The following is a 14,071-nucleotide window of genomic DNA, read 5'->3' on the forward strand; positions in this document are numbered from 1 at the left end:
CAGGTACATAATTTTTTTTATTTATATACCAAGCAAAAAATAATTTCAATGACAAAATTTAAATAAAATATAAATGGTGCATGGTTCTTTAGAGTCAGTTTTTATCAATAATATTAGTAATAATTAAATAGTTAATGTAATTTCATAGGTAAAATTTGAAAAAGATAATATGTATGTAATTTTATTTTTATTTTGTAAAGATAGAAGTATTATTTTTGATAAACCTCTGCTTCAAGTAACATATTTAACAACAATATGAAAAATGTATAGTAATAATAATAAATAATTAGTACAATAATAAAAGTAAAAGAAAATAACATGTAATAGATAGTAAGAAAGTAATAGCATAATACTAACAAGAAAAATTAAATATCACTCAATTACTTAATAATCATCTGTCCTAATTTTCGATCTTTATATCTTCCAATCAAGAGAATTTGATAATAAAATAATTTGCAATCCAGCTCATTCAAGAATGAGAACAATAATATCCACCGATAAACTCGTTTTAATCATAGACACAACACAAATTATTACCTATTTGCATGCAAAGTCGAATGCAATAAGGCACCATATTTAAGATCTACTAATCTTCTATCCTAATTTTCGATCTACATATCCTCCAATCAAGAGAATTCAATGATAAAATATTTTACAATCCAGCTCACTCAAAAATGAAAATAACAATATCCTCCATATGCATGTGATGTCAAGTCAATAAAGCACCATATATTATACCAACCACCAATCCGACGTGTCAATTTAATTATCCTTATCAAACTACTTACTAATATCTAAACTTCCCAATGGATAGATGATGAAAAAAGACAAAAATACCCTTCGTAAAATACATATACATCATATCATATCTTGTATAATCATCTCTCAGCAATAATTTTTTGCCCCAAATTCCTTAAAGAAAAAGTTTCAATCATCAAAATTCTAAAGGATATTCTGTTCTTTACTCTGTTTTTCCTCAAAATCACAATCATCTTCATCTTCATTTCTTCCATTTTTGTTACAGCAAAAAATGCTCTGTTTTCTTCTTCAATAATTATACAGCACACGACCCTTAAGCCGCCTCCACACGCCCTACCCCATACAACCCCCCACCAACCCCACCAAAATACCCATTTGCCCCACCCACCTACCCATTTCGTCTACCGAATTATTGTACTATATATAAAGGCTTTATGCAGTAATGTACGTTTCTTCTTCTGTTCACATCAAACCAAATTTTTTCTCTTCGTTTTCGGTATCTAAATCCTCTAGTGCTTATTGCTCTAGTGGGTATTCTTCTTTGGGTTTTTCTTCCACTTTCCGATCGCCGCGGTGGAGCTACGGTGTTGATTGGAAATCTCCGATCAGTCTTAAAGCTCAGATCAGAACTGCCGCCGTTACCCCTGTTCTCAACAATTTCCATCGAAAACTCACTACCATGGGTAATTCTGTCATTTCACTTCACTGTCACTGTTTTTCATTTGAATTTGTAAAACCAACAAAAAATAAAAAAAAGCTTTCTTTGGGTTTGCTGTAAACGTTACATTTTTTTATTTTTTCAGATTTATATTAATGTTGTTTGTGATTTGTGAAGCGTTGGGTGAGAAGGTCTTATTGAAAAAAATTAATTGGATTGTTGTGATTTGTGAATATGAAGTCTTTCGATGTTAAGGTTTATATAATGGATCGGTGTGATCTATTTTGTTCGGACTCTTTAAAAATGTCAATGGGTGTGTGTCAGATTCTCCGCAAAAGACAGTACTTTTGAAGAATCTGACATGGGTGTAGATTCGAAAGTGAAGAGTCTGTGGAACTTGGCTTGTGATAATAAAAAGCTAGGATCTGTAGAATGGAATCATAGAGGGATGGATCCACCAAAAGCTAGAAATAGTTGAGCTTTTTGGCTCTTATCAAAATAGAAAAAAAGTGGACCAGATAATTTCTTTTTTATTTTATATACTTTTCAATGAGACTAAGGTGGAAAATTGAATGATAGATGTTGATATTGACCCAAGATATTTGTTCTTTATACATTTGTATTTTTTGTTTGGATATTTCTTTAAATGATTTAATATTGTTTCTGATAACTTTCAAGAGCTGCTGTCAGTGAATGACTTGTTAGACATTTGATCCCAAAAGAAAATCAAGAATCTGATACTGTTTGTTAATGGATTCAGCTTCAGAGAACCCATTTAAAGGCATCCTCACCAGTCTTCCCAAGCCTGGAGGTGGTGAATTCGGGAAGTACTATAGCCTACCTGCTCTGAATGATCCCCGAATTGGTAATTTCATCAGACCTTTGATATTTGTTATATGTACTACTACTCTCTTTTCATTTGTGTTGTGAATTAATGACATGTTTCATTGCTTGAATTTGTTGATCTTTATCTTGTCAATTAGAATATCATGTTTCTTATTCGAGAATGATGGTTAAGTCCTTCCGCATGTTGTCTAGGCTTGGTGTTAGACCCCTTCCAAAGTCCTCTTTCTTCCGGGGAATCTTAGTAGTTCAGTTGATTGGCTACCAAAACTTTCACCTTGTTGGTGAGGGTTCTATTTCCACCGCGTAATCCCCTCCACCCTACCACTATGTTTAGTTACACAAAGTCCTCTTTTTTTTCCCATCTCTTATTTTCCTTTTCAGGTTGATATTAACGATTTTTGAATTTTTCATTGTTGAAGTGCTCATCACAGTTTTTTGTCGTCTTAGTAAGTTTTAATTTCCAATTTTTTGACTTTTCCTTGATTTCATTATTGTAACAGACAAGCTGCCATATTCTATCAGAATTCTTCTTGAATCAGCAATCCGTAATTGTGACAATTTTCAAGTCAAAAAGGAAGATGTCGAGAAGATCATTGACTGGGAAAATACTTCGCCGAAGCTAGCGGAGATACCGTTTAAGCCAGCCCGAGTTTTGCTGCAAGTATGTCATGTCTCCAAATTAAAAAGAAAAACAATGCAATTCGAGATGTAACAGCTTTCATCTTAACTGTTTTTGTCAGGATTTTACTGGTGTACCAGCTGTTGTGGACCTTGCTTGCATGCGCGATGCCATGAACAAGCTTGGCAGCAATGCTGACAAGATTAATCCATTGGTATTCATTTCTTTTAAGTTTAGCTGATGTTGGCAAAATTTCTTAAACGGTGTAGTTAGTCACCTTTAATGGTAAATGTTGAAACAACTATGGTGGTGTTTCTTTCAAATTTTTGAAGAGGACTTTCAACCAATATTTTATTTTGCAAGAACTGTTTTTCGACCAAACACCAAGAAAGAGAAGTTAGTTTTCTTGGTGTTTGTTTAGAAAAGAGTTTCTGCAAAAAAGTTGGAACTTTTTCCAAAACAAGTTGTTAAATATTTTAAAGCAACGACACCTTATTAGTGCAGTCCATGGATTTTATATTTTGGATATATTATCATTGAAACGCTTCCTTCTTATTTTGTTTGTAATGCTTATGTATCAAGGACTTAGTTATCACTAATTATTATAAGTTTGAGGTCATTGGTATCTACATACAAAAAAATTGAGGTCATTTTTACTGTTCTTCTATTGGTTTTCTGTATCGTGAAGATTCATCATCAGTTATTCTACTGGTCTTTGAATAGATTCTTCGACTTCACAGTAATGTATCTTATTTTTATTTTTTTTGATTGGGTATATTTTCAGGTGCCGGTAGATCTAGTAATTGACCATTCAGTTCAAGTCGATGTGGCAAGGTCAGAAAATGCAGTCCAAGCTAATATGGAACTTGAATTCCAAAGGAACAAGGAGAGGTTCGCCTTTCTTAAGTGGGGTTCTAATGCTTTCCGCAACATGCTTGTTGTTCCACCAGGTTCTGGTATTGTGCATCAGGTATTGTACCTGAAAATTGAAAGGGACCAGTTGTACTGCTGTGCATATTGAATGTAACAGATGTGCTAGACTGTAGCTCTTTTCAAGTTTCTTTTCTTTATACTGTATTATCTTTCTTCCGTAGAGGCAATGCATTGATATTCCTGGATTTACTACCCCTATTTACCCCTCTGAAAAAATCCGTAGAGGCTATGCATTGATATTCCTGGATTTACTACCCCTATTTACCCCTCTGAAAAAACAGAAAGGATATGATATTCCGGAACTGATTAGCTTTTTGGCCCCACAATTTTATTAGGTGAATCTTGAATACCTTGGAAGAGTCGTCTTTAATAATGAAGGTTTACTCTATCCTGATAGTGTTGTCGGAACTGATTCACACACCACTATGATTGATGGGCTTGGAGTTGCTGGCTGGGGTGTTGGAGGTATTGAAGCAGAAGCTACAATGCTTGGTCAGGTATGAAACCATGAATGCCATAAGGGATTCTGTATCATGCTGAAACTTGGAATAGTCTTCTGTGCTTTTCTCGTTCTGTGCTTCAGTTAGTGATGTATTTTGATGTTAGGCTTCCTTAATGCCTTATCAATAGACTTCATATTACTTCTTTCAATTAAATTTTTTTCAATGTACTCCTTGATCCAAATCTAACTCCTTTTATTTTGGTTTGTGCTGAAATTTCCACATTCCTTTATCTGAAATTTATCTTTCATGATACACACACAAAAACTGGAATTTGACATTTCATCTTTCTTTAAAAAAGTGGTAAGTGAGCTCACTTAGAATTATACATGGAATTGGACAGTTAGCTCCATCTCAACATGATAATTCTACATTTTTATCTCTTTGAAAAAAGGTGGAAAGTGAGTGCACTTGGAATTTTACATGGATGTTTTTTCACATGGATGTATTCAGCTCTCTTCCTAAAGTTTTGATTAAGCTTTAATGGAGGCTGATGCATTCATGTGTTTGTGTACTTCTTTTGAATTACAGGCAATGTATTCCCCTTGACTGTAAGAGAACAGAAACTCCCTGTGGATCTACCATATTGCTTGGTTCTTTAAATTTGTTATACGATTCTGGAAGTCCAGTTGTGTCTTACTAATTTAAGTAATTATACTAAAACATCTGAATTTATACTGAAATTTCAATGTCTTTCTTTCTAATGCTACTTTCTGGATACTTCCAGCCTATGAGCATGGTGTTGCCTGGAGTTGTTGGGTTCAAATTATCTGGGAAATTGCGCAGTGGTGTAACTGCCACTGACTTGGTCTTGACAGTCACTCAGATGCTGAGGAAGCATGGTGTTGTTGGAAAGTTTGTTGAGTTCTATGGTAAATATGGGGAAACTGGACAAATTACTTGCTATAATAATTTCAAATTGGTAAATTGGTTCACCAGAGAAAAACTTGACTGTTTGTTTATCTTTTTTTAGGTGATGGAATGGGTGAACTATCATTGGCTGACAGGGCCACCATTGCCAACATGTCTCCTGAATATGGTGCTACAATGGGTTTCTTCCCTGTAGATCATGTTACTTTGCAGTATCTGAAATTAACAGGGAGAAGTGACGAAACAGTAAGTGCTTAGACACGTGTAAGCATCACACATGAAGATAAGATGTACATTGTTTTATATTTTCTAACTCCTAAAATTTTAGGTGTCAATGATCGAAGCATATCTGCGCGCAAATAATATGTTCGTCGACTATAATGAGGTTGGTCTTCCTTGCTACCCTCAGCTGTGAGTGTCTCTTATTTAAGTATGAGAATCTCTCGAAGGGAGAAATGAAAGATTTTGGCTAGATATCACTATCCTTCTTTTCCCACTGTCAAAAAGAAAATGAACCAATCTGTAAGGTTGTGTCCTTTTTTTTGTCTTTACAATATTCTAAAAAACTTGTCATATTCTGATTTCAGCCTCAACATGAGAAAGTGTACTCTTCTTGTTTGTACCTAGACCTTGCTGAAGTTGAGCCTTGTATGTCAGGGCCAAAAAGGTATGTTTCATGTCTTTGTTAAACAATCTATTGAATGTGAGAAACATTGTAAGAACTTTCTAATATATATTTTTACTTTCCCTGATAGACCTCATGACCGTGTGCCTTTGAAAGAAATGAAGTCTGATTGGCACTCTTGCCTTGATAACAAGGTTGGATTCAAGGTGAGCAAGTACTCTTTTCTACTTAATACCATTGAATCTCTTCGTGATATATGAACATGCAACTCAAACTAATATGAGGTCAACCTTTGAGTTCCGGAAATGCTAATTTGAATTGGCTCTATTCACTGTAGGGATTTGCTGTGCCGAAAGATGCGCAGGAAAAAGTGGTAAAATTTTCTTTCCACGGACAAGATGCAGAGCTCAAGCATGGAAGTGTTGTTATTGCTGCTATCACAAGTTGCACTAATACATCAAATCCCAGTGTTATGCTAGGAGCAGCCCTTGTTGCAAAAAAGGCTTGCGACCTGGGTCTAAATGTCAGTTCTGGTATATATACTTGTTTTTCTTCAATGATTTCTTCGTATTTTGCTAATGTCATCCTGTTGATATCCAGGTTAAACCATGGGTGAAAACAAGTCTTGCTCCTGGCTCCGGCGTAGTTACTAAATATTTGCTCCAGAGGTATTATTTGTAGTTTCTCGAGGGAGTTTCTACTTATCCCATCCTTGTGCGTGCTTGACACTCTGTGAAATGTGGTATTTGTTATGAAACAGTGGGCTGCAGAAGTATTTAAATGAGCAAGGTTTTCATATTGTTGGATATGGCTGCACAACTTGTATTGGGAATTCTGGAGATTTGGATGAATCAGTTTCTTCTGCTATATCAGAAAATGGTAACTCCTTTTGTTCGTTTGTATTTAGGAGTAGCATTGTCTAGTCTGTTTTTAGGTGATTTGACTTATTCTTGTATGTGTAGACATCGTTGCTGCTGCTGTACTCTCTGGAAATCGAAACTTTGAGGGGCGTGTTCATCCTTTGACGAGAGCAAACTACCTTGCTTCACCTCCTTTAGTGGTTGCCTATGCTCTTGCTGGCACTGTAAGTAAATGAACCAAGTCATATTTTATTTATCCTGGGAATTGCTTCTGCTATATATTATATGCATTATAGCGGGAAAAAGGTAGTAAAAACATACTAATAGTGAACAAATAAGATGAAAATCTATGATAATCAGAAATGCCGGCTCAGAATAAGAGTCAAATTAGACATGCTGAGTTTGGAATGTGAGTTTATATCATCGTGAAGCATGTTATAACATGTCGCACCTCTATTTTGAACGGGTCGAACCATTTCGCAACATAAATACAGGAACAATTTTTCACAATTAGATGTCTATAGTAATATTAAATCTGCTCAAAGGCAAAGTTAAACATGTTTGAGAAAGCTGGCAGAGAGATGGAAATGTAAAATAGTTTAGGTATCATTGGAAACTCGTGTTAAGTGCAACTACTTAAGTAACAGTTTGGTACCAAATGGGTATAGCGAAAGCCTTGAAGGTGAACAATTTTGGTATTTACTCTTTAGAACCCTCTTTTGGCGTGTTCTATTAACTGATTGATCTTGGCTTCTGTCCCTGTCATGAGCATCTTTCATTAGTTGGACCATCAATAGTTTATTCCGACACAGCTTGGCCCAAGCCGCTGAGTTTCAGCACAAATCTGTTAAAAAAAGGAATTCAAAAGGTAGACTCCAGATTCTAGAATGATTGTTTGCACACATGATTTCATTGTAGATCTAAGAAGATCACGAAAAACCATACGGGTATATCATATGCAATCATCAGCCCATGTTGCTGAGACACTGACTGAAAACTATAAATGATTTGCAGGTTGATATAGACTTTGAGAAAGAACCAATTGGAGTGGGGAAGGATGGTAAGAATGTCTTCTTCAGGGATATTTGGCCATCGACTGAAGAAATTGCTGAGGTATCTAGTTAACTATCGTCTATCTTTGTGCACCTACAATTGATGAAGAAAAGAGTAAATTGAAAATGAGATCTTTCCTTAGGTCGTTCAATCAAGTGTATTGCCAGACATGTTCAAGAGTACGTATGAAGCTATTACAAAGGGGAATAACATGTGGAATCAATTGTCAGTACCAGCTACCTCGCTCTACTCATGGGAACCTAGTTCTACGTACATTCATGAGCCACCATATTTCAAGGATATGACCATGGATCCCCCAGGGCCCCATGGAGTGAAGGATGCTTACTGCTTGCTGAACTTTGGTGATAGTATTACCACAGATCACATTTCACCAGCTGGAAGCATCCACAAAGATAGCCCTGCTGCTAAGTACCTTAATGAGCGAGGGGTTGATCGCAGGGACTTCAACTCATATGGTAGTCGTCGTGGTAATGATGAAATTATGGCTAGGGGTACTTTTGCCAACATCCGAATTGTTAATAAGCTGTTAAATGGTGAAGTTGGCCCAAAGACAATTCACATTCCCTCTGGAGAGAAGCTCTCTGTGTTTGATGCTGCAATGGTACTTTACTCTTTCCTTTTGCTTACATTTCTATTGTGCCATTCTATTCCATATTCTGTTGACATTGAGATAGTCCCCATAATGCATTTCAAAATTCGCAACAGAGTAGTTGATACTTCAGAGATTTTCTATGATTATAACATTTTTTTATGCATGATACTTTAGAAATACAAGTCTGCTGGGCAAGACACAATAATCTTGGCTGGAGCTGAATACGGAAGTGGAAGCTCCCGAGATTGGGCTGCTAAGGGCCCCATGTTGTTGGTGGGTTTTTTCACCACTTCTGTTTGGATTTGTGTTGATTTCTTCCTGTTTCTTTCCTATAGGATTTTCTAATCAAGAGAACTGTTTGATAGGGAGTTAAAGCTGTAATTGCTAAAAGCTTCGAGAGGATTCACCGTAGCAACTTGGTAGGAATGGGAATTGTGCCTCTATGTTTCAAGGCTGGTGAGGATGCAGATTCTCTTGGATTGACAGGTCATGAGCGATATACCATTGATCTCCCAGACAACATTAGCGAGATCCGCCCTGGTCAAGATGTTACTGTACGAACAGACACTGGAAAATCTTTCACATGCATAGTGCGCTTCGACACTGAGGTATTGACTTTCACATGCGTAGTGCGTTGAAGTTGTAGTATGTTAGATATTGTAATGTAAAATGTTCTACAGTAGAGATCTCCTTTCGCCATCTATTAGGTCTCTTAACATTGTATTGGCTCTTTGATTTCCTTCTACAGGTGGAGTTGGCTTATTTCAACCATGGTGGTATCCTCCCATACGTTATTCGACAGTTGAGTCAGCAATGAAACGCAGCATTGGTTATCTACTAGCTACGTTTCTCAGGTAACTGTTTCGGTGTGGAAAGAGGAGAAAGGATCATAAATCTTTTAACGCCATTGTTGGCGAGGTTATTTTGTTACTTCAGTAAGCACTGTCTAGCTAATCTTTTGGCGATGAGTAGCAGTATATTATCTTGTGGGAATAAAGTCAGTCTGGAAATTTGTAAAACTTGCTTTATATCAATTGAAGATTTTGGTTGCTTTTCATGATTTCTTTTTCTTCTTCATCATTTTTTGATTGTGTTTTTTCGAGGGTCTATCGGAGACGACCTCTCTACCTCCTAAGGTAGGGAGGGGTAAGGTCTTCGTACACAGGGGTATGTTGTTGTGTTCTCTAAATCACATTTTTGTTTTCCTCAAACAAGAGCTAGACTTGTTTGTAGTGAAATAGTCGTGATATAAAATTTGGTACTACTCTCTTCGTTTCAATTTGTGTGGTTACCTATTGGATTTAGATAATTTTTATTTCAAAAAATTTGAAGATTTCATGCGCAAATTCTAGTTAAATTTAAATTGTTTGATTCTCGAAAAACGAAAAGTGTCAGAAAAATTGGAAAGTATTATTTTATTTGTCTATTGAATCATTTAATAGTATATTAATTTGGTATTGTTTTATTCCTTATAACTTTCTGAAAAATGATTTTTAGAGGCTAAGATTTAACGTAAACCTCCTCTTTATCCACAAAGGTATGAATAAAGCTGGCATACATCCTATCCTCTCCATATGAGTATAGGCATTTGAGGTTTCTTAATTTAAACACAAGTTGAATGAATGTGTGTGAAATGTATGGAGTGTATTGAAAGCTATATCGTTCCGACTCTTCAAAGATGTCCCCTGCGATGCAATAAATGAAATTACTTTTTCCTTAATTAAAATTCGTCTTCTTTGAATGAGACATATACAATGTAAATTTCAGAATAATTGAATTTCAATAAGGAGATTGAATTTCAGATAAAATATCACCCACTAGTGGGAAGTGGAAGGACTGAAGGAGTATGTGGTTGCATTTATGCTTGACATTTTTTATTATATTGTGATCTCTTTGGCTGCCTTTTGTATACTGTGGGGTCATACTTTACCTATTTCATTTCCTTACTTTTTCTCAACCAATTTTAATCCTTTCTTTTACTTTTTCTTTCTTATTTGCATTTTTTTTATGCTTGTTAACTCTTAGCCTAATTTTAGTTTTTTTTTTTTAAAAAAAAACAAAACTTTGGAACTCACCCATAGTATCTAATATATATTCTTCATTCACTTTTATTTGTTATTTTTTTCCTAAAATAGATATTCATTTTTATTTGTCACAAAATCAATGCATAAATGACACTATTTCTCCTATTTTATCCTTGTGAGTTATTAGCCTTGAAAATATATATTTGACTATAACATAGAAAAACTAAGTAAATAATTTATGTCTATTAGTTAAATTAATTAATCAAAATAAATTAATTCATGTTCATTGATTGACAACTTAACTTCAAAAAAATACTCCATTTGTCCCTAGTTACTCGTCCAATTTTTCTTTTTTACTTGTCCATTTTGACAAATCCAGAAAGGACAATTTTTCTACCTATTATACTCTCAATTAATTAATTTTAGAAAATGTATAACTTCTTGAAAATCGTAAATTTTTAACCAATCCACTTCATAATTAATAGGTATAAAACGATAAACTAACTATGTCAATTATTGTTTTCTTAATAGGTGTGTCAATTCAAAAGTGGACTAGTGATTAGGGACAGAAGAACTATTAAATAAGGATGAAATACTCCCTCCGTTTCTTTTTATATATCATCCCTTTCTATAAAATATTGGACCATAATATTTGTCATTTCATAAAATTAATGCATAAATCACCATATTCTTCCTATTATACCCTTAATAAAGTAGTTAATTAGTCTTGAAAATATATACTTTGACCAACCTAGAAAAACTAATAAGTTATTAATATTCATTGGAGTACTTCATACATTGATTAATTAATCTCTCCATTCACTATTTTATAAAATCTGATTTTGAAAATAAACTCAAAATTTTAAATAGTCATCCAAATGTATTTTAAATTTTGAAATTTAGCATATTCATCATCTATTGAAAAGTTGACTTAAGAAAACATTAAATAAGGGTAGAAGGGTAAAATTACTTAATTTCTTGATGCAAGTGTAATCTAAAAATGTGACATATAAAAAGGAACGGAAGGAATAGTAAACTTGCTTGATTTCTTAATGCACGTGAACTCTAAAATAATACTCCCTCCATCCAACAATACTTGTCCACTATACTAAAAATAGATGTTCAACAATACTTGTTCACTTTATGAAATCCATGGATAATTTTACACTTAATTCCTAATTTACCTTTATCATTAATTATAGTCATTTATCTATTTTCAAGGCATTGTATTTATTATATTCAAAGGGTGAAATAGTAAAATTATCCTTCTATTTATAATTTCTTAAGGGGTGTGCCAAGTCAATAGTGAATAACTATTGTTGGACAGATGGAGTAACATATTTATTAAAGGGAAAAAGGACAAATATACCTCCAAACTATTGTAAATGATATGCATATACTCTCTGTCATACTTTTGGGGAAATTGGCGTCCTTGCCGTCCAAAAACTAAAGCATATATACCATTTATACTAACAGACATACACGTGTCATAATCTTATCCACCCACCTGATATTTATTAAATATCGAATCGACGGATAAAATTGTCCCACATGTCCCTATTTAGTCTTCTGTTAGAGTGGAGGGCATATATGCTCTAGTTTTTGGACGGCAGAGATACCAATGTCCCAAAAATATGACGAAGAGTATCTGTATATCATTTACGATAGTTTGAAGATATATTTATCTTTTTTCTCTTTATATTAAATAGAAACGAAGGGAGTAGTTAAAAGAAGAATAGAAAAACAGACACACTCTAATAACTTTGTCCTTGGAACAACCATTAATGCTAGCCTGCCATAAATTTTTACTCCCTCTGTCCTATCATTGTCTCATTTTTTTTCTTGATTTTTTAATTTAATATCTGTCATTTACTTTGTGATTGATTAATTTGAATTTATTTTAGCAAATTTTAAAGTCCATTTCACCTAAACAAATTTTTAATTCTATTATTTTTTTTCGTCTTAACTTATATAATAAAGTTCATATTTCAAGAGTTTAGATTTTTTTTAAAAAAATTCTGATCATAATATATAAATACAATCTTTAAGGTTTTTCATAAATAATTTATATTTCGAAAATTACATAAAAGAAATACTACAAATAAAAAATTAACAATTTAAATAACATATAAAGAATAATTTATTTATTATTTAATTCTCAAAATTTAAAACTATATCATATAAATTTGTGACGACGTAAATAATAAAATATTGACTTAAACTACATACTCCTAGTTGATAGATAAAGACTGCTGTCTGCTGATGTGGCATCCTCACTATCATATAAATTTGTGACAACTAATCATTAAAATACTGACTTAGACTATTTTTTTAATTTATAAAATCCAAAAAATTCTATCGATAATTATAAAGAAAATGACCAATTAATTAAGGACACCAAGTTTGAATTTGGTTTATGTAGCCAAATTGGAAACTCCGACTACATCGGAATAGCAAAATTCAACACTCCACTTTCTATTTATACTAGATATTAGGTTCCGGCACCAGCGCGGGCCCAATATATATTACTTTCTCCGTCTAATTTTATGTGAGATAGTTTGATTCGCTACGGAATTTAAGAAATAAATGAAAACTTTTAAAACTTGTGGTCCAAAATGAATTATATAAATTTGTATGACTGTAAATTATTTCATTAAGGGTAAAATAAACATTTTATAGTGAAATTGTTACTTAATATAGAAATGTGACATTCTTTTGGGACTGACTAAAAAGGAAAGTAAGTCACATAAATTGAGAGTACTTTGTTTCAATTTATGTGACACCGATGAAATTTGGAGAGTTATATAATTTTTTGTATGTGATTTTGTTAAATATATTTTGAAGTTGCTAATTTATTGTGATTTATAACACTTCTTATATCATTTTCAAATAATATATATTACTCTTTCTGTTCCATTTTATGCGATGTAGGTACTTTTACGAAAGTCAACTAAATTTCTTATATGATTCTTAAATATTTTTAGTTGTTATTTTACTTGAATTTATAGTACTTTTAATGTTATTTTGAAACAAGCTTCTTTTGTTTCAATATGGAATTAAAGAGTCAATAAAATTTGTTTTATGATTTTTAATTATGTTGTTTTTAATATCTTATATTATTACATTGTGATTTTAAGTAGTTTTTATGTAATTTTTAAATATAGAACAAATTAAAAGAAAAACAAGGAATGTGACATTCTTTTGGGACTGACTAAAAATCAGATAAATATATTAATACAGATATTGTAGTAAAGTAATGAAAGAGGACAAAGAGGAATGAGTGAATGGGGACATTATAATTTGATGTTTTTGATGTATTTTGTAGGGTTAGAATAATATGTGGGACTCATTGGGTGTATTTGTGTTTGTAATAATGAAAAGGAAAGCCACGTGGACGGTTATGATTAGGTAATTAGGATGGATCTATTAATGAGGACTTTCCTCTTGTGTGTGAATGTTTTTTTGGTCAATTTGAGGGAAGCACACGTGTCGATGCAGAGGTGTGTGCTATTCCCTCTTCTTATATAGTAATATAGCATTATTTTAAATTTCACATTCTTTAAGAAATTAAGTAGGTTTATCATATAACTTTATTTAGTATTCAGTTGAAATTAATTTTTCAATAAATGAATATAAATTAATTTATTTTAATTAATAAAATTGACGAATAAACATAAATTAATTATTTAGTTTTTCTATATTAGATCAAAT

At 33.0% G+C, this 14,071-nt stretch overlaps 2 protein-coding genes across 5 annotated transcripts in view; one reads left to right on the forward strand and one right to left on the reverse strand.

The window, feature by feature from the left end:
- The window catches only part of LOC125823765 (small ubiquitin-related modifier 1-like), a 498,077-nt gene that overhangs the window by 154,489 nt on the left and 329,517 nt on the right, over positions 1-14,071 (reverse strand). The gene's annotated exons all lie outside the window — the stretch shown is intronic.
- On the forward strand, positions 1,231-9,393 carry LOC125823709 (aconitate hydratase, cytoplasmic). The gene is made up of 20 exons (XM_049503079.1): positions 1,231-1,442; positions 2,178-2,282; positions 2,764-2,924; positions 3,004-3,096; positions 3,667-3,852; positions 4,151-4,312; positions 5,043-5,187; positions 5,289-5,431; positions 5,514-5,570; positions 5,773-5,852; positions 5,941-6,016; positions 6,148-6,333; positions 6,411-6,478; positions 6,571-6,689; positions 6,773-6,894; positions 7,685-7,783; positions 7,866-8,345; positions 8,511-8,609; positions 8,702-8,944; positions 9,085-9,393. Exons 1-20 carry the CDS (start codon positions 1,439-1,441, stop codon positions 9,151-9,153), a joined length of 2,697 nt encoding a protein of 898 aa, XP_049359036.1. The 5' UTR covers positions 1,231-1,438; the 3' UTR covers positions 9,154-9,393.

Source organism: Solanum verrucosum, unplaced genomic scaffold, assembly GCF_900185275.1.
Source record: "Solanum verrucosum unplaced genomic scaffold, falcon-dt-bn FXZP01000093.1, whole genome shotgun sequence".
Lineage (NCBI taxonomy): Eukaryota > Viridiplantae > Streptophyta > Magnoliopsida > Solanales > Solanaceae > Solanum > Solanum verrucosum.

What these genes read in the sequence shown, in the direction of transcription:
- LOC125823709 (XM_049503079.1), top strand. An exon ending in CCTATGCTCTTGCTGGCACT is followed by an intron (nt 6,895 to 7,684) that starts GTAAGTAAATGA and finishes AATGATTTGCAG; the next exon opens with GTTGATATAGACTTTGAGAA. An exon ending in TAGTGCGCTTCGACACTGAG is followed by an intron (nt 8,945 to 9,084) that starts GTATTGACTTTC and finishes TTCCTTCTACAG; the next exon opens with GTGGAGTTGGCTTATTTCAA.